The sequence below is a fragment of the Lynx rufus genome, unplaced genomic scaffold (assembly GCF_022079265.1).
Source record: "Lynx rufus isolate CCGP_SWC_20201006 ecotype Redwood Valley unplaced genomic scaffold, mLynRuf1.p SCAF_1, whole genome shotgun sequence".
Classification (NCBI taxonomy): Eukaryota; Metazoa; Chordata; class Mammalia; order Carnivora; family Felidae; genus Lynx; species Lynx rufus.
This window is the reverse complement of record NW_025814823.1, coordinates 196903455-196924710: the sequence shown is the minus strand read 5'-3', so window position 1 is coordinate 196924710 and position 21256 is coordinate 196903455. Positions and strand designations below refer to the sequence as shown.

The 21256-nt window shown below is 41.3% G+C and overlaps 1 protein-coding gene across 1 annotated transcript; it reads left to right on the top strand.

Annotated features, from left to right (window-relative positions):
• Window positions 1-256: 256 nt before the first annotated feature.
• Window positions 257-19387, top strand: SLC26A2 (solute carrier family 26 member 2). The gene is made up of 4 exons (XM_047092470.1): window positions 257-400; window positions 9659-9836; window positions 10913-11642; window positions 13120-19387. The coding sequence occupies exons 3-4, from the start codon at window positions 10938-10940 to the stop codon at window positions 14638-14640; spliced, it is 2226 nt and encodes a 741-aa protein (XP_046948426.1). The 5' UTR covers window positions 257-400; window positions 9659-9836; window positions 10913-10937; the 3' UTR covers window positions 14641-19387.
• Window positions 19388-21256: the final 1869 nt, after the last annotated feature.

The following is a 21256-nucleotide window of genomic DNA, read 5'->3' as shown; positions in this document are numbered from 1 at the left end:
ACCTCCCGAAGAACCAGGGACTCGCGGCCCTGACGGGCAGCCAATCGTGAGGAGGAAAACAGCCAGGGGGCGGCACCCCCGCGGTCCGGGCCGCGTCATTGGCTGGCGGCCGCGTCGCTCGCCCGCGGGGCCACGTGACTGGCACCGTCCGGGCCATCGTAGTGGCTGGGTCTTCCGCACCTCTCCGCCGGTGCTTCCAGGCCGCTCTCCGCGGTCCCGCCCGGTGGGGCCCCGCCTTCCTCGGGGGCCGGGCGATGGGCGGGGAAGGGGACGGGCCGGTTAAAGGGAGGCCGGCCCGGGACCGGGCTACTTCTGCCGGCGCTGCTGTGTCCCCTCAGCCTCGCCACGGCGCAGGACGTGCCGCGGGGCCTCGTCGCACGGGGAGGCCAGGGACCTAGAGGTGAGAAGAGGGGAGGGGACGCGAGAAGGGGGAACCGAGCGGTGCCGGCCTCCATGCGGTCGGCGGGCCCCTCTTAGGGTCGTTCTGGCCTGTGCCGGAGACGTGGTGGCAGGAAGCCCGGACCAACGGTCGACGTGGGCGTCGTGGCCAGGCCGTTGTAGGTGGGTGTGCGTCAGGGTTGTACCCTCGGTCCGCAGACCCGGAGCAGGATGAAAGCCCCCGTCTCTCGCTGCGGTGATTCCGACCCCACTCCTCGGCCTCAGGGCTACCCACCTTCCACCCCACATCACGCGGATGCCCCGCACCTCGTAGAGAGCGGTGCTGCTCTGGTGTTGGAGCCCTCGTCTAGGCGTCTCAAACTCGGAAAACTGGGAGAAAGACCTGGGAGATAGGAGCCGCCGCCACCACCCACCGTCCCACCCTCGGACAGATGGGGAACCAGGCTTGGACACGCGAGAGGACCTCATTCTCTTGGTTTTTAAAACCACACATCTGGTTAAGTACAAATCAGGGACTGTACTTCGAGACTCATAGACTAAGTTGTAATCTTTCACTGGATAGTTGGGAACACTGAAAGGACACAGAGAGGGAGGGCCAGGTCCTCTCCTGAAATTATACAGCATGTCATTTGCAGAGCTGGGACTTGTACCCACCTCTCCCAAACTCATAGAATATAAGGCTGAGTCCCTTTTTTTTTTTTTGCACGGATTGGGGACCACATGAGTTGGGAGCATTCAGGACTTAAACTTTCTGGCACCCATTCTAGTACCTTTTTTTCCGCCCCCCTCCTTTTCTCTAGGGCTCTTTATGTCAAATCTGGAACCAGTGTGATATCCAGTATTGGGTTAAGCAGAAGTTCTTTGTTTTTGAAAATCAAGAGAGAAAAGGAAAGCCAAACCTACTGGAAGACAGGAGCCCATTTTTTTCCCCGTCAAGAATCTCGAAGGACGGACTAGTAACTGTCGTTTATTGAACAAATGCTATGTGCCAGGCACTGTGCTGGGTACTTGTGCTAGCTTTACAACAGCCCTGAAAGTTAGATAATGTTATCCCCATTTTACAGGTGAGAAAATGATGCTGAGTAAAAGGAAGTTTTTCACCCTTGCCATACAGTTGTTGAATAGTGTGGCTGGGATCTGAATAGAGATCTGTTCAACTCCAGGACATATCCAGTGATTCTCATAGTAGGGCCCTTACTTCACTGGCTCCGAGTCTCCAGGGATTCAGTCTTGGATCTCATCCCTGGATTTGCCTGAGAAACCGGACTTGAATATCACTGTACTATAATATGCTGCCTCCCAGGGGTAGATCTAGAGATAACACATTCAGGGCTGGGGAGAGGTCCACATTGGATTCACAAGGGGTGAGGATTTTGATCATTGACTTCACTTTTAGTGAGCATAGACCCCCCCCACCAAGCAGATGCTTGCCACACTGAAATTTCATGACATAAACTTAGTTATGGCGCATGGAGGCGGAGAGAGAGAGAGGTCACTCCTTTTTCTTTACTACATAGCTGTTCAACTGTCATTTCTCCATTCACTCAACAAATATTTGTTAAGCACTTATTAGGTGCTAGCATGGTTCAAGACCCTGGAGATAACAGCTGTGAACCAAAGAGCAAATTACTGCACTGATGAGAAAGACAACCAAAAGTTAAATAAATAAATAAATAAATAAATAAATAAATAAATAAATAAATAAAGTATGAGATGGTAAGAAGGGCCATGGAGAAAAATAAAGCGAAGTAAGGGGGACAGGAGTACAGGGCAGGGATGAGGGAGGGAGGCGTGGTGGCGGCAGTGATGCTGTTTTATGTGTTGTGTCTGGGAAGGAACTGCCTAGGGTAGTATTTGAGCGGAAACCTGAAAGAAGCAAGAGGGAAAGCTATGAACACAGCCCCGAGCACCATTCTAGTTAGAGGGCCAGCAAAAGGAGACGGAGGTAGGAACAACCTGCTTGGCCTGTTTGACTCTTCGCTGGGATCTGAATTATTATTCTGGCCAAAGTACAGTTACAGAGATAAATTTTACATTGTTGCCGCTGACAGAAAAAAGAAAATGAAAACGTTACCAGCGCACGTGTGTAATGTGAAAGATAAAATTGATTTCATTCTTAATCCTCTACCAAACCTGCTTCAATAATGTTGTGCCAACAGCTTCAAGAGTTTTGCCACCTTCACTGATTAACATTAATAAGACTCAGAACTATGAGTTGAGCACTTGGCCACAAAATGGCAATTTGAACTAGCCCCGAAGACTTCTTAGCAAGGAAACAAATCTGGGGGATCAGGTGGTATTTTGGAAAGAGAGGGAGCCTTGGAAATTGGAAAACGAGGGTTGAGACTTTGGTCCTCCTAGTTGAGGCAGTGACTACAACTTTGGTTTTTCTCATATTGGAGGAGAGGACTCATAATCTGTTCTCAGATCTGTTGAGGAGGCAAGTGGGAGGTGTATATGAAATCTTTTTGAAAGCTGTGACTTACTCTTCAAGGAACTATTATTTGATCGTGGTTTTACATGAAGTTATTTTCCTCTTTGGTATTTTAGTTTTTCGTCTTACATTGATTGGGCTTTATACCAGAAACAATACGTCATAGTGGCGTTTGAGGTGGGCCTTAAAGGATTAGGAAAAGGACCAAGATAGATGGAGATAGAAAGGAAAGGCATTCCAGACTGAGTGAACAACATGAGCAAAGGCCCAGAGGAACCAGGGATGCTTAATATTTTCCTAGATTGGTGACTAGAACACCAGAGCATGGAAGGAAGCAAAAGAAAGGCAGGTTCAACTCGTTCAGAGAGAGAAGCCTGTGCTAAACTTTGTAGACTGTATGCAGGAGGAGGTGGGGTGCCATTGCAGATTTTCGAAGAGTGATCCAAATGGTTTGATCTCTTGTTAATGAATGCTTCTTTTGAAAAAGAGGCAACACAGCATGGTGGTTAAAAAAAAAACGACGGGTTCAGTTAGGTGTTTAAGGCTGAAGTACGTCTGGGGACAAAACTCCAAACCAACCAACCGGTGTGGATGGAGAGGTGCAAAAGTGCAGACGTAGCAAAACATGGACAATTGGTGAATTGTGAAATTGTTTAATAGGTGAACTGTGAATATACCAGTGCTGCATGTATCATTCTTTCAACTTTTCTGAAGATTTGAGAAGTTTCAAAAGAAGCAGTTGAGAGACAGAGTGCGTGTGAATCACACAGGCTTTGCTTCCCGTCACAGTCCCACTACTTGCCAGAAGTGTGAGTACAGGAAAATTATTCCCAACCGCACAGTCCACACCTATTACAGCCTAGTTGTAACTGAGATTTTTCCACGTAAGTGAAGAGAGAGAGTCTTTTGGTAGGTGACTTGTTCACATTAGTATGAGGTTAATGTTAAGACTTCAAGTTCCCCACAAACTTTAGATCTCGGTTACTTTATGGAGTCGCGATTTATTTTCCCTTCTCTGTTTTCTTTTGGATTGTTTAGTATTATTTTCTGTGATTCCATTTTATCTCCTCTGTTGGTTTATTAGCCATAGCTCTGTGATTAATGGAGTTGTATTAGGGTTTATAGTATGCATCCTTAATTTATCACACTCTACCTTCGCCGTTATTATACCATTTTGTGTATAAGAGTCTTTTAATACTCTGCTTCCTCTCCTCCTGGTTTTATGTTCAAATATATATTAAAAATGTAAAATAGACCACTTTAACCGTTTTCAATTTGCAGTTCAGTGCATTAGGTACGATTCACTGTGTTGTGCAACTGTCACTACTTTTATTTTTAAAACTTAAGGGGCGCCTGGGAGGCTGTCAGTTGAGTGTCCAACTCTTGATTTCGGCTCAAGTCATTATCTCCCGATTTGTGAGCTCGAGCCCCTTGCCAGGCTCTGCACTGATGGTGCGGAGCCTGCTCAGGATTCTCTCTCTCTCTCCCTCTCTCTCTCTCTCTCTGCCTGTGCACTTTCTCTCTCTCTTAAAATAAACTTAAAAAAAAAAACTCGGGACACCTGGGTGGCTCAGTAGGTGTTCTCCAGCTCAGGTCATGATTTCATGGTTCGTGAGTTCGAGCCCCGCATTCAACTGCACACCGACAGTGCAGAGCCTGCTTGGGATTCTCTCTCCCTCTCTCTCTGCCCCTCCCCCGCTTGTGCTCTCTTTTTTAAAATAAATGAATAGGGGCACCTGGGTGGCTCAGTTGGTTGAGCAGCCGACTTCGGCTCAGGTCATGATCTCACAGTCCGTGAGTTCGAGCCCTGTGTCGGGCTCTGTGCTGACAGCTCAGAGCCTGGAGCCTGTTTCAGATTCTGTGTCTCCGTCTCTCTCTGCCCCTCCCCCACTTGTGCACATGCTCTTGCTTGCTCTCTCAAAAATAAACATTAAAATGATAATAATAAAAACCAATCCACCCATTAACAACTTATTAAGTGCCTTCTGTGTGCCAGATTTTATGCTAGGTATTGTGAGAATACACGAAAAGTAGTAAACATCTCCTTGAACAATTCTTAATCTAGTTGGGAAGATAAAGCATCTCCCCAACAAATGTTTATTGAACATCTAAACAATGGGAATTCAGAGAAAAAAATGAGGTACCATTTATGTGCTAATATGTTCCTTTATGTGCAATATGTTCCTCCTCTCCCCATTTACTTTTCCAGTTTTGGCTTCTCTCTTGGGCCTGATACCCCCATTTCCAGTTGCTCACTGGACATCCTCATGTGGACATCTGGTAGAAATTTCAAACCTGTGAAACCTAAAGTCAAACTTTTTGTTGTCTCCTATCTTTTCGTTTCCTTCTCCGTGTTCCTATACATCATTCTTCTTGTGCGTGTCGCACCTCACGATCCGTCTTGGATTTGTCCATCTCCTTTAGTGTCTCCGGTCTTGTTCTACCACTGAAATGTCAAGCCTCTCCCATCCCTGCCCTGCCTTGGAGTTTATGCCTTTGTCAGCCGTAGCTTACAGGATGAAATCTAGGCTTCTTGGGATCAAATACGAAACCAGTCTTTCACTCTAGTCTTAACCTCCTGCAGCTTCACCCTAGGAATTGGCATTCTAGGTGACTTTTTCCTGGGTCTTGGATTATACTGTGACCTTTTACTTGCCTGAGTTTCCTTTCCTTTCTTGTTTACAACTTGTTCACATTGGCCTACAGCTCATCCTCCACTCTCAGAATACGCCAAACCTCTGTTAATGGCACGTAGAGTGTTATAGCTTATCTGTTTATAATTGTCTTAGTCCTTTGATTGTTGGTAGAAACTGGGTTTCTTATTCATTTTAGCAAGAACTTACTGATCTATTATGTGCTAAGTATTGTTCTTGGTACTGTGGATACGAGAAAGACTATAAATAATAGTATTTTTAATGTATAAATACATTATATAATTTCAAAAGTCCCTGTGAAAGTGCTATGAAGAAATAAAGCCAGGTAAGGATTTAGAGAATGATGGAGTGGAGTATTATTTTATTTGGAATGGCCAAGGAATGTCTCTCTAAGGGGATGATACACCGGCTGAGCCCTGAAGGATGAGAAAAAGCCTGCAAAGGTCTGGGAGTGATTATTACAGGCAAAGAGAACTTGAGCAAGTGCAAAAACCTTAGAAAGGGAATCAACTTGGTGTGTTCCAGAACAGCAAGAAGGCCAGTAGGAAATGAGGGTAGAGAGGTAGGCAGGGTTCAGGTATTGTAGGCCATTAGAGTAGCCCAGATAAGATGTGATGGTAGAGGGGAGTGAAAAGTGATTAGGTTCAGGTACTTTGGACAGTAGGGAGCAGGTGGATATCATATTTGAGGTAGCACAGACAGGACTTACTGACGGATGATATATACGATTAGTAGGTTAGAGGAAAGAAAGATTGACCCCTTGGTTTTGGGTCTAGATTCTGAGGCAGTGTGTCTAGCACAGTGGTTAGCTTATGATGCTTAGAAGGGGCACCTGGGTGGCTCAGTCGGTGAAGTGTCCGACTTCGGCTCAGGTCATGATTTCACGGTTTGTGGGTTCGAGCCCTGTGTTGGGCTCTGTGCTGACAGCTTGGAGCCTGGAGCCTGCTTCGGATTCTGTGTCTCCTTCTCTCTCTGCTTCTCTCTCTCTCTCTCTCTCTCTCTCTCTCTCTCTCTCTCTCTCTCAAAAATAAGCATTAAAAACAATAAAAATTAAAAAGAAAAAGATTGTCCTCTGAAAAGGCACTTCAGTTTCACAAATTACAGAACTGTTATACATGCATTGTTAGTTAAAAGTATGTGCTGTAATTACCAACAGCAGACATTGGTTTGCTTCTATCCAAATCTTCAAAAAGAAGTTGGCTGACTGCTATCAGGCTCATACAGAAAGGATGTAACCTCTCTTCTAGTCCAGTGCTCTAGCCTCTCAGTAATTCACACGGGAATTGTGTCAATGCTGCCTGTCTGCCACCTGGATCACACCGCTTTCTAGGTGTCACAGCTGCATGTGTACAGCTAAAGAATAAAGTGAAGAAATGTCGTTCCTTTTTGTGTTACTCAAACTACCATTGTACTTTAATGTATACATAGGTAAATGCACTGTTCAGACATTTTGTTTTTTTCTTCCCCTGTGATTCCTGCAAGGTAATGTGGAAGGTTCAAGTATTTTCCTCTTGAACCTTTCCTTTTCTCACTCTCGATTATCAATGTTAATAAAGGGAGAAACTGGCCCAGATGATACGGTAGACTTGTGTTTTATTGAACTTCATGGAAAGTATAGTTTGTATTCCAGCCTCCTTAAAATGGAAGTCTGGCTGTAGGCTCTATTCCAAGGATAAACACTGTCATGTCTTAATTTCCATGAAGCAATTGATGAATACTATAACTGAAAGCAGTAACTGGCTTAAGGAAGTGAGAGAATTTTTGTGCGAAAAGGGGTATTTGAAAAATATGTTCCAAAGGAGATATTTCCACTTGAAAATAAATATTGCTTTGCATTCTACTTTTCCTGTACTTGAGTTATTTGCTTAGCAAATATTTTAGCTCCTATTTTGGAAAGCATATACCTGGACATGTTGGGGGATACAAAGATAAATTAGACTGGAGCTTGCTCTCAAGGAGCTTACTGTGTGTGAAGGTCACACCTACCATTTAGTGTAAAATAATTTTTAATGTAGTTTTATGGTGCTTTGTGTTTTAAAATCTGTGTGAGAAAGTAAAAAAAATAGTGTTGAGAGTTTTAGGAGGTGAGTAGAATAGATAAAGGAGACTATACGTGGCTTTTGGATTCAGACTGATGGCTGTATCAGTTCTACTACTAGGACTGTTTGTGAATGAATACCTAAGTTTTTGAGAGTTAGAGGTGGAAAAGGGCCACGGCCAAGAGTATAGTAAAAGGAGAGTTGGGTACACATTTGTAGGTATCAGTCCAGGTCATTTGGGGTAGCAGGTAGGTGAAACTGGGATGTGTAGAGCAGCTGAATTCTAAAGTGTTTGGAATTATCTGAGGTTAGAGAAAGCTAATTAGATAGGTGATAGGAATAGTGCCTTGCTCAAAAAGAGCTATACTTAGAGTCCTAAAATCTGGATTTTATTAGCTGACTCAGTCAGTTACAAGCTAAATAAATTACTGCATTGGACAAGTCCTTTCACTTTTATAATCTATCTATATTTACAGTGGGTTTCTTATAGATAGCATATAGTTGGGTCTTAATTTTTAATCTAATCTGACACTTGCTACCTTTTCATTGGCATGTTTAGAGCATTCACATTTGATGTGATTATTTTTATGTTTGTTTTAAACTCTACCATCCTGCCAGCTATTTTCAGTGTGTTCCATCTACTTTTGGTCTCTTTTTTCCCCCCTCTTTTTTTGTTTTCTTTTGGATTGAGAATTTTTTATGATCTCATGTTATCTCCACAATTAACTTACTGTCTATGCCTTTCAAAAAATTTAGTGGTTCCTCTTGGGTTTACAAATACATCTTTAATCAGAGCCTACCTTCAAATAATAATGAATCACTTCACATCTAGTTTAAGACTTTACAATTCCCAATTACCCATTTTTTTGTGCTATTTTTATACATTTTATTTTGCGTATGCTATAAACAAAATACATTCCTACCGTTGCTTAGATGTTTACCTTTTAGAGCAGTTTAAGATATTTTATTTTTTTTTTTTTAAATTTTTTTTTCAACGTTTTTTATTTATTTTTGGGACAGAGAGAGACAGAGCATGAACAGGGGAGGGGCAGAGAGAGAGGGAGACACAGAATCGGAAACAGGCTCCAGGCTCTGAGCCATCAGCCCAGAGCCCGACGCGGGGCTCGAACTCACGGACCGCGAGATCGTGACCTGGCTGAAGTCAGATGCGTAACCGACTGCGCCACCCAGGCGCCCCAGTTTAAGATATTTTAAATTAAAACATGGATTTGACTTGACTTTCATTTGTTCCATTCCTTGACTTTATTTCTTTGTTGTGTTTTGTGTAGCCCTAGTTTCTGTCTGGTATATGTATACATGGTAGTGCTGGTCTGCTGGATATTCTTAGTGTTTGGGAAAGTCTTTGTTTCTCCTTCATCTTCTAAAAGATATTTTCTCTAGGTGTAGAATTCTGGGTTGACAGCTATTTTTCTGTGATAAAGGTATTACGCAGTCACCTTCCGATGTTTCTAATAAGTCCACTGTAATTTTTGTCTTTATTCCTCTGTATGTAATGTGTGTTTTTAATTTGGCCGTTTTTAGGCTGTTATCTTTGTTTTCAGCAGCTTGAATATGATATGTGTAGGTGTGGGATTTTGTTTGGTTTTTCTTTCTATATTTGTCGTTTTTGGTATTCTCTGAGATTCTTGGATCTATACTTTGGTGTCTGCCTTTAATTTGGGAAAATTCTTGGCCATTATGTCTTCAAATATTTCTTCTGTCCATTCTTTGTCCTCTCCTTTTGGGATTCCAAGTACACATGAGTTAGATTGTTTACTATCTTCCATAGCTCTTGGATGTTCTCTTACATTGTTGTTACTGATTTAAAAAAAAAAAATCTGCTTTTCTCTTTCTTTTTAAATTTGGGTAATTTCTATTGACCTATCCTCAATTTCATGGATTCTTTCTTTGGCTCTGTCGAGTCTGTTGATGATCCTGTCAGAGGCATTCTTCATCTCTATTACTGTGTTTTTTCACTTTTAGTATTTCAATTCAATTATTTCTTATAGTTTCCATCACTCTTGTACTTTCTAGTATTAATTTTTATCTTTTTCCTTCCCGGATAGCAGCTGTGTGGGGCAAGATTTGGATTTTCTTAGTTTTTTTTCTTATGCCTCTTTTGCATATCTTAGGTTTGGAAAAGCCCTTTGACCCAGGAATCACCAAGAGCTGTTCCAAAATAAAAGGACCTAAGAAATGTACTCCAACTAGGTTGACCTGAGTAGGAGGTAAGAAGAGAGTTACAGACCAGTTGCATTGAGGAATGAAGACCTGCTGTGTGTATCCACCAATCTGATTGACTTGCTCAGGGTAAGTTGTGATCTAAATCTGTTCTTTTCTTCTTTTTCTACCTAATGAGACCATCAAGTAACTATTATTTTACTCTTGTTCATTGGGAGGATCAGCTATAGCCCCTTCATCCAAACAAAATTAATGTGGATTACTTTGCAAGGGTGTATTTTTCTGTCAGTTCCAAAACAGGAAACTTTCTGAGTCTTCTGTCTAGTATATTTTGTCTCTGTTTGCCCACAGTCATAAAGTGTGTATTCATTTGTTCTTTGATCCATTCAAACATTTTGTAAGCCTACTATCTTGGAATTACTATACACCTGTTGGTGATTACAATGATGAGCGAGATATCCTTTCCTCCAAGAGCTGGAGAGACTCTTACTTAACTAACACAAGAGTATTATTAGTATTATAATGAAAGTGAAAAATACTATGGGATATAGAAGTATAGTGATTCACTTGGGCTAGGGGATTGGTCGGTGCTTTGTAGAAAGGGTAGTGTTGTTTAACTGGGTATAAAAATGATTAGAATCTTGATGGGCAGAGAGGTTGATGGCCATTCTAAGCTAAGCAAACAGCTAACACAAAGACACTGATTTGTGAAGTATCTGGTAAACAGTTTATGGTGTATTCAAAAAGAAAAAAAAAAGACCATCTTCTTTGCTTCAGGGACTTGCAGGTAGCAGCAAAGTTTTGAGACTAGATCCTGTTTTGCAGTATACCTGGGGCTGAAAAACCTGGAAAGAAGATAGTGATAGTAGGAGACAGGCCACCCTGATACCTTTTCTGGAGGGAAAAACTGCAGGGGAAGCCAGGCAGAGATGGGGAAGAATCCTTGATGGTTTTTACTTTGGGGAAGTCCTACACCCAATCAATTATTTGCTCTGACTTGGCTATTTTTGGTCTATATTTGGTGTTTGTTTTTGTTTACCCTGATCAAGACATATGAGGCTCAACTAACTAAAGAAAATGAATATAAGACACCTACCCCCGAACTGAACTCGTCTTCACTCTCATGGATGACGAGTAGGACTGTTAAAATGTGTGAGCACTGAGAATTACTTAACCAGTTAATCCTGGTTTTTTCTTTGGGGTAGGAGGCTGAAGCATCTATCTCCAGAAATGTCTTTGGAAAGTAAAGAGCAACATGATCTGTCACTCACTGACTCATCTGAAGGAAATGACCAACACGGCCCTCTGTGTAACATCCCTCCGGAGCCTGCAAATGAATCAAGTACCGACTTCAAGCAGTTTGAAGCCAATGATCAATGCACACCTTATCGTAGGATCCATATGGAGCCTCAAGAGAAATCAAATACTAACTTCAAGAAATTTGTCATTAAAAAATTGCGGAGGACTTGCCAGTGCAGTCCAACCAAAGCCAAAAATGTGATTTTTGGTTTCCTTCCTGTTTTGCGATGGCTCCCAAAGTATGATCTGAAGAAAAACATTTTAGGGGATGTGATGTCTGGCTTGATTGTGGGCATCTTATTAGTACCCCAATCCATCGCTTATTCCCTCTTGGCTGGCCAAGAACCTATCTATGGTCTGTACACCTCTTTTTTTGCCAGCATCATTTATTTCCTATTGGGTACCTCCCGTCACATCTCTGTGGGCATTTTTGGAATATTGTGCCTTATGATTGGTGAGGTAGTTGACCGAGAACTACACAAAGCCGGCTATGACACTGCCCATACTCCTCCTTCTTTAGGGATGGTTTCAAATGGGAGCACATTATTAAACCAGACATCAGACTGGATATGTGACAGAAGTTGCTATGCAATTGCAGTTGGCAGCACTGTGACCTTTATGGCTGGAGTTTATCAGGTAAGAAACAATGGAACGGGTGGTTGCTTCTACCAAAAGAAATCACCGTACGTGAAATCTCAGATCTGTAAGGGATCTCAGAGATCATAGTAGTTAAAGCTGTCATTTACTGAATGCTTAGGATATGTGAGGGATAGAGCCAAAATTCAGACCATAGTTTGACTCCACATGGAAGATAAGGCTGCTTCTCTTTCCTCAACCTTAGGCTGCCTCTGAACCAGTGAATTTCAGTCAGCCAGATTGTAATTATTTGGTTGCAAAATGTAGACCAGAAAGGGACCTCAGATCACCTAGTACAACTCCTTAATTTTACATGTTGAGAAACACTGGGTTTTCTTGAGATTGTGTGTGGTTCCTTATTGGCAGAGTCAGCACTAACAAGCAGGAGGAGGGTAACAGGATGAGGGTTGGCAGAGGGAGGAGTGCAGGAGGTTTCAAACTATAGATGCCCGCCCCGCCACCAACCCCACTTTAGAATCGTTGCTCTAGTAAGTGACTCTCACTAAAGACAGCACTTCCCGTGGACTGCTAGGGAACAAGTTGAGAACCACTATTTCATATGATTAGCCAGAAGAAAGGATTACAAATTAAATTCTCCTTGGGTCTCCCATAGAATCCGCAAACCTACCATTATCATCACACCCCTGTCTTTTAGCATCTGGGAGTCGATGCCAGCATTAAACCTCTTCTCCATTATAGGCATCTGGTTCCAATATGGGAAAGGGAAGAGTAGCTCACTTAGTTTGGTGCCTGGGAAAGAGGAAGAGAAGGGGCTGCTGTGCAGAGTGGTGCTCTTCAGGGTCCAGTTTTGCTTTTTTGTTATTATGTCTCACCAAGAATGAGGAAGGGCTCAGGGAAATTCTGAGGAATTATCGGGAAGAGGAAAAAAATAAAGAAGTAAAAATGTTGTATCTTTGACGATGCAGAATTAATATGGGAAGCAGTTTGGCATAAGCACATACACACTGAATGAGAATAGTTTCTCAGCGTGAGGTTAAAGACTGTTCTATAATTTAAATGTGATTCTATTTTGATGTGAATCAAAATTTTTTTATTAATTAAAAATTTTATGGTAACGATTTATAATTTAATGGAAATACATGCCCTTGTCATTAGAAGAATTTTTCCAATTTGAGTTTTTGTAATTTTTTGTGGATCCTTGGAAATTGTTTTCTTGAGGTCTGAACTTTATTCACATTTCAGAAACATTGTACAAGAAGGTAGGAATCCTAAGTTCTTGTCTTATCCAGGCTGAGGAACAGTGGGACTTTGGACCAGTTGCTTAACCCTCTGAGTGTCAGTAAAATGAACCCTCTCTTTGTAAAATGAGAGGGCTGATGTATGATTGTGTTTTTTTCTACCTCTGACATTTTGTGATGCTCTGATGTATGTCTCCATGCAAGGCAGTGCCAGGATATTAGAGGATTTAGAAGCTCTTTTCCATTTATATTTAACACTTGTATATCCTTCCTTCCAGGTAGCGATGGGCTTCTTTCAAGTGGGCTTTGTTTCTGTCTACCTCTCAGATGCCTTGCTGAGTGGATTTGTCACTGGTGCCTCCTTCACTATTCTTACATCTCAGGCCAAGTACCTCCTTGGGCTCAGCCTTCCTCGGAGTAATGGTGTGGGCTCGCTCATCACTACTTGGATACATATCTTCAGAAACATCCATAGGACCAATATCTGTGATCTCATCACCAGCCTTTTGTGCCTTTTGGTTCTTTTGCCAACCAAAGAACTCAATGAGCACTTCAAGTCCAAGCTTAAGGCACCAATTCCTACCGAACTCATTGTCGTCGTGGCAGCCACATTAGCTTCTCATTTTGGGAAACTCCACGAGAAATACAATAGCAGTATTGCTGGACATATTCCCACGGGGTTTATGCCACCCAAAGCACCGGACTGGAACTTAATTCCCAGTTTGGCTGTAGACGCAATAGCTATTTCTATCATTGGTTTTGCTATCACTGTATCACTTTCTGAGATGTTTGCCAAGAAACATGGCTACACAGTCAGAGCTAATCAGGAAATGTATGCCATTGGCTTTTGCAATATCATCCCTTCCTTCTTCCACTGCTTTACTACTAGCGCGGCTCTTGCGAAGACTTTGGTTAAAGAATCAACAGGCTGCCAAACTCAGCTTTCTGCTGTGGTGACAGCTTTGGTTCTTTTGTTGGTCCTCCTGGTAATTGCTCCTTTATTCTATTCTCTTCAGAAAAGTGTCCTTGGTGTGATCACTATTGTAAATCTCCGGGGAGCCCTACGTAAATTTAAGGATCTACCCAAAATGTGGAAGGTTAGCAGAATGGATACAGTTATCTGGTTTGTCACTATGCTGTCCTCTGCACTGATAAGTACTGAAATAGGCCTGCTTATTGGGGTTTGTTTTTCTATGTTTTGTGTCATTCTCCGCACACAGAAGCCAAAGATTTCATTGCTTGGCTGGGTGGAAGAGTCCGAAATCTTTGAATCCATGTCTGCTTACAAGAATCTTCAGACAAAGCCGGGCGTCAAGATATTCCGTTTTGTAGCCCCTCTCTACTACATAAACAAAGAATGTTTTAAATCTGCTTTATACAAAAAAACTCTCAACCCAGTCTTAGTAAAGGCAGCTCAGAAGAAGGCTGCCAAGACAAAGATCACAAAGGAGACAGTGATTTTCAGTGGAATCCAGGATGAAGTTTCACTGCAACTTTCCCATGATCCTTTGGATCTCCATACCATAGTAATTGACTGCAGTGCAATACAGTTTTTAGATACAGCAGGGATCCACACCCTGAAAGAAGTTCGTAGAGATTATGAAGCCATTGGCATCCAGGTTCTGCTGGCTCAGTGCAATCCCTCTGTGAGGGATTCCCTGGCCTGCGGAGAGTATTGCAAAAAGGAAGAAGAAAACCTTCTCTTTTATAGTGTGTATGAAGCGATGGCTTTTGCAGAAGAATATCAGAATCAGAAAGGAGTATGTATTCCCAATGGTCTAAGTCCTTCCAGTGATTGAGAAAGTAGATGGAAAGAATACTTATGTCTAGCCAGTAGGTTAGTTTGAAGTCTGTAACACTTTCCAGTTCCACAGCAGAAAATGTTGCACACTTGAAATTTTAACCTGATGATTAGGTATTATTCCTTTGAAGCTGATGGCCTTTGTAGATATCTACACATATGCAGCAGAGTAGAGCTTATAGTCAACCAGAATCAAAAAGAAGAAAATACCATGGTTTCAAGCTTTCTTGCAGATATGAGGTATTCTTGGAATTAAATGTCTATTGAATTGAACTGTAAAGTGACCCCCAAACTTAATTACCATCGTGTGTTTTAGAAGATTCGCATTTGGATTCTTCCTTCTACAGGAAGTAAAGCTGTCGTTGACATTCTGAGAAGTGCTGGAGCCTGCTTGATAATGGCTATTTGGAGAGGGAGTAGAAAGGAGGCAGGGAGACAGTGTTGTGCCTGCTCTTACACCAGCAGGTCGGGAGACTTCTGGAGCACCAGGTTCGTTCTTACTTGTGTTTCTCCATTCCCAGTCTTTACTCCCTAGACAGCAGTAAGATCTGTGGCTTTTAATACGAGAGCACCATTCCTTGCCTTAAGGCAAGGAACCACGGGCACTATCTTATTAGGAGCTGGATGGCTGGGCAGGCTTGTGAAATCCTACCAGCCAGCCTCATATTACTTACAGCATTCTCTGTAATACACTTGATGTTTTTATTCATGCCTTTTTGTTTAGGGTAAGTGGATAAGCAAAGGGCTCTTGCTCATAATCAGCCAAAATAATGGGAATCTGCCCTGTCTTTTCTGTGACCTCAATCAATCCCTGTTTCTGAGTATTTCTCTACCATTAAGCTCTGGTGTAGCTTTCATTCATCCATTGTTTCCCATGGAATCTGTCTTACACTGTTGTGGATTACCAGCAACTAGCTTGCCAGGTAGAAGGCAGAATGCCAACTCCACAAGTCTAGACGGCATTTTTAATGAGCTCGAGGCAAACTGTTGGATGGATTGCAAAAAGGAATGATTGGCAGTTTCCCTTAAGAATTTGTATACTTAGCAGTGAATTTTTTTCCCCTTCCCTTGGCATTTTAGTGAGGGTCCACTGCGGATTGACAGTCTTTCTCAAGTAGGAGGTACTGTTCATCTTTACTCTGCAAGAATATTTTATTGTAACCAATGGAAAAGAATGCATGGAAGTGATAGCGTGCTTCCAGAAGAACATCAATAATTAATTGGTGGATGTTTTAGTGAAAACAAAGCTAATGCTTACTGTCAGGCACCCTATTGATGTCCAGTAAATATGGATGACAGTGACAGCTTTTAACTCTTTGGGCCGCCTAAAGCTGTTATGCAAGAGGATTTAGAAACATCCCAAATTCTGTGGGTGTATTATTTATGACAGCTGGCCACAGGTTGTGGCTCCAGGAATAGTTCCTTTTGAAAAGCAAGAATGTCTGGCATTGAAAGCTTATCGTCCTGTATGTGGACCTTGATAGACAAGAAAAAACACAGGTTTTCCAAAGTTAGGACGAGGAGACTAATTTAGAGGACGTTAAAACATTTAGCCACAGTATTTAAAGCAAGAAAAATAATTGCAAAAACGCAAATCATTTTTTAACCTGCACTACATTCTAAACAATTTAAATGTGAGACCCAAACCCCATGGGGAGGGCATCTGTTAGAATGGGACACTTTAAAACATATTTAGCTTTCTTTTGGGCTCCATAAATTTCAAGTATTGCTTTTCTGTTGGTGGAGCTCTGTCCATCTATTTACATGGAAAATGCCTTTCCGTTGTTAAAGCAGTTTCTCAGTAAAAAAGTTGGATTTCTGTCTTTGAGGTGATTGATTTCATGATTAAATATAATAGTACTAAATTTTGACATCCTTTTAGAACTTAAGTCTAGAATTTCAGAAATGTTAACTACCGTTTGTATTTGTGGGGTTTTTTGGTTTGCTTTCAGCCAATATTTGCCCTTTCTACCCAGTTTTAGGGATAGAAATAGTAAAATTCCAGTGTCTTGGTTGTTTATTTGTTTTTAATCCCTGTTCTCCCTCCCGCAAGGCAGGTTTGAATCCCGACCATTATAGATGTCTAATGTCATGTGAGAGAGTAAATAAGTACATGTTCAAGATGACCCTGTCTGTAATTTAGCAAACACTAGCACAGCAAAGAAAAGTGTCCACAGAATTTGGAGAATCCCTTAGGAGTAACAGGGTCTGATTTTTACCTGGCATTTCTGTCCACATGTGGATATAAGCAATTAATGGAGCTGTATGCAATTAGCAAATTCTCGAATTGTGTTCTGGTTTGTTCCTCTCCTACCCAAACAAACAAACAAACAAACAAACAGATTCTGCTTTTGGTAGCTACTTACAAAAACACTTAAGATTTCACTAGAATTTATAGCTCTATCCTCTGCTTTGGTCCACCTATACTTACACATTGTTGATTGCTAGTGTTTAAAAAAATCAAATCCGAAACCAAAATCTAGTTCACCAACAAAACTATTGTTTTCATTTTCTTTCTTGCTCAAGGGCTTAGACCTTGAGTTCAATAACTGATACTTTACATACTTTATTGATACAAAAATATCTTGCATACCTTAAACTTTAGCGTCTAAACGAAGTGTTTTCTCATTGCTTATTGACAAATGTATAAAATTCTAAATATCTTAAAATGGTCATTTAATTGAAACGTAATGTGTACATTCTTGATAGTAAAAACTGGAAGGGGGGAGTATGCCAAAAACAGAAAGAGTGAGGGTAACTGTCAAGAGGAGTGAAGGGAATACACCATCGAAAAAAGACTATCTCTGACCAAATGGGGGAGAAAGGAGAGGGACTCAGTTGAATGGAGTCCAATCCCTGGTTGGTCCTGACTTTGGGAGATCAGGATTAGGAGCCACACCTTAGTTTTGACAGCAAGGTCGGAACTGGGTTCTGTTACGAGAAAGGGAGGGTAGATTCACCAAAGCAGAAAGAGCTGAGGAGCATGTGGTACCCCAGGGCTGGGGCAAAGGCCCAGTGGACCTGCTCCGGAGCACTAGACTGAGTGACTATAGCCTCTGATGGTGGTAGAAGTGACAGATGTCTAGTTGACAAGTTTTGTTTAATAGGACCAAAGGAAAACAAATTGTGATAGTCTGACTTAGCTTTTAAACAGTAGTAGTCATTGAAGCCAAAATTTGTTGGTAAATTTACAGTATGGTACATGGTAATCTTTAAACATGTATCAAGAAGTTAGATGAGTTCATTAGACTAGTCTAATGCTAATGAAAATGTTTTAACCAGAACAATAATTCTCTGTAAGGGGATTTTTCTTAGCAGTGGGTCACTGAAGAATGCATTGTCTGGCTTTTAGCCCTGATCTTAATATGAAACTGAGAAAAACACCATGAATTTCTTGGGAACTTAAATTAGTCTAGAAGTTACAGTGATAAATTTGAGCTTTGTGATGCTTGTTATTGTTCTTAAGGATTGTTTTCCTTTGTGTATTGCTACAGATAAGCTATAGGGTTTTGTTTTGTTTTTTCAGCAATGTAGATAATATCTCAGTACTTACTGAGGATCCGTGCTGGAGTCTAGGGTCCTGCACCAAGTACTAGAACTATGGTACTAAATCTCGTAGATGGGCTATACTGGTCACCCTCCTAGGGTAACACCCAGGACACTTGGAGGGGTTTATGGAGGGGCTAAGCTGAGCCTGGACTGAGGTCTGAGCAGAAGACCGGCAACTGAGGGAAACAAGGAGGCATTAACACTCCTGGTCTATTCAGGGAATGATTCCAGTGACATGGTAAAAATCCCATGAATAGGATTTAGACTTCATTTAGTTTTTCTGTTCTTTGATGTTTTTCATTTTTTGCATCTGTTTTCTTTCTCTATTTTAGTGATGCCTTAATTTGAAGCTGGGTTTAAAAAACTGCAAAGAAGAGGAAATCAGATCTAGAAAGCTTTTAGCCTTTGAACTAATTTGGCTTTTTTTTCCGTTTGTACTAAGATTTTATTAGATAATCATGATTGGAATCATCAGGTGCTAATAACAAGAATGAAAATTATAATGGAACAGGCCCAAATAATAAGCCTACTGGTTTGTTATCACAGCCTATGATTAAAGTAAAACACTATTGAAATATTGTAAGTTAAAGGTACATTTTAGTTTTTAAAAAACAAACATTAGTAACTTTAGGGATGGAGAATTTAGATGTGGGAGTAGGAGAAGATTTATTTTTATAAGGTAATTTTTATCCTGACAAGGACTATTTTTGAAAAGTGTTTTGCACCTAAAATTTTTAAGTGAACATATTCGATACAGTTGGGAAAGTTAAATAAGCAATATACTAAATAGTGAATTTTTTGATATGAATTTTATTTTTCTCTTAATGACATAAGATAAGGAGATACTGAATTATGAAAACTAGAATAATGAAGGACACCAAATGCGTTCATTGGAGATACGATGTTTGCAAGTCTGCACTGGAGCATTGTACCTTTTTTGGACTTGAATTATAGCTCTTAAAAAGGCCAAATACTTACAATGTAATTAGTATAATCTAATCCAATATAAAAAAAATACCAACGGCAAAATTTCTAACTGAAGGTTTTTTTAGTTGGCAAATAGACAAGCAGACTTAGCCAGAAAGGATTTTTAACTGCAGCTTTAATGGACTTATTTTATGGGGCACGTGGGTGGCTCAGTCAGTTAAGCTCTGACTTTTGATTTCGGCTCAGGTCATGATCTCATGGTTTGTGGGATGGAGCCCTGCATTGGGCTCTGCACTGACAGCACAGAGCCTGCTTGGGATTCTCTCTCTCTCTTCCTCTCTCTCTACCCCTCCCCCCACTCACAATCTTTCTGTCTCTCAAATAAACTTAGAAAAATTTTTTTGACATTAACTTATTTTAGGGAAGTTCACATCCCCTTTTCCCCATCTCCCATCCCCCCGTCCCTCACCCCTAAAATAATAAGATGCTGGGAATCAAAAAGTTCTTGCCTTTTCCATTCAAATCAGTTGGGGAATTAGTATTTGAATTCTGATGCTACCATGATTTCTCAAAAATTAGTGGGAACAAATCAATCTATATACAACGCTACCTTTTTTTGTCTCCTTTGCAATGTTATATACAAATCAAGACAATATCAGGGTGACAGGTGAATGAACGTAAATTCTCAGTTTTGTCTATTCCCTAAAAAAGTATACTGCCCTTTTTTTCCCCAATTGTTCAAGGCTAATGACTTTTGGGAACATGTTTTATACCACATATATCTTTTTTTAATTAAAGCAAGTGCCTTGATGCCATTCTATATAAATCATGCTTAACCCTCTATGGGATGAGAATGAGTTGATGGATTGCAGTCTATTGCAGGAGGGGGGGTGGGTAGTTGGTTAATAGCAGATGTTTTTCTTCTGGAAGGATATGTTCATGTTGTTTATTATGTAAGATCCTGTACGTGTTGAGATCTAGAGGTGTCATTTCATTCTGCTAATAAATTGTTAATGCTAATAAAATATTACTCTGTGTCTAAATTATTTAAGTGCTTCACTAAGAAATACATTTAGGTCACCAGTGATCTTTAAAATACCATCCCTTTACATTTGGAGAGGGATCCGGTCATTAATTTTTCCCAACTATGACAAGAGGATCTGTCCTTACAGAAAGCCATAATGCATAAAGAAACCCAGTTCTTTTGTCTCTGCTTTGTGATCCTGAGTGAGTACATTAACCCTTTGGGGACTCAATTTTTTCATCAGTGAAGAGGGGAGGAGCACTAGATTGCTTGAGGAACCTTCCAGTTCTCATGTTGCCTGACGACTACTACTCTGTACCATGTTGGAATCCGAAAACCCCAAAATGGCTAATGTCTCGCTAGTCCTAACTCTGAATTTCAGTAAGTGAATTTTGCGCCACATTTTCCCCGTCAGTAAGCGGAGGCTAACACCTTATACACAGAATGAAGGAGTTGGACTGAATGGTCGTCTAAGGGCCCTTCCAATCTTGCTGTCCTGTGTACTCACCCTGTCTGCACGCAGCACCTGGCGTGCAGAGCCTTGTGAAGTGCCTCACACACTCTGTAGCATCTCTGCAGGTGCCTTGGAGGGCTCTGCTTCCCCATCTGTCCTTTCGGTGCTCATGTTCTTGGTCTCTTCTCTCCTCATTTAGCATCATTGCTCGTTTTTAATTTTCAGATCTGATTGAGACCGATGAAAGTATGACTCTTGGAGAAATACCACATGTGCATGTAAAAATATCCATACTATTAAAAAGGTTGGTTCACAGACCCCACGTCATGACCATTTTGCATTATAAACTCTCTCCAGATGACTACATCCATGTCTATGGCTTCCATTGCTTTATTATCTGCATGCTCGTGGCAGCCAAACACGATTTCCAGCCTTTCTAGATAGAACACCAATCAGCCTGTCTATATATAAATCTCCAGAGCTGTTATTGGACAACTGTGCCTGGGTGCCCAGAGGCACGTCACATGCAACACATCCTCAAACTCCTCTTTTCCCGTTGACCTAGCTTGATCATGGCATGACCCAGCAACTCAAGCCAGAAACCTGGGAAATCCTAGAATATTCCTCTTCAATTCAATCACCAAATCCATCTCTTTCAAC

Bases quoted from the DNA above. Each gene is read 5' to 3' on its own strand.
- SLC26A2 (XM_047092470.1), top strand. From the start codon at position 10,938: ATGTCTTTGGAAAGTAAAGAGCAACATGATCTGTCACTCACTGACTCA. The intron at 11,643-13,119 runs GTAAGAAACAAT...CCTTCCTTCCAG, and splicing joins TTATGGCTGGAGTTTATCAG to GTAGCGATGGGCTTCTTTCA.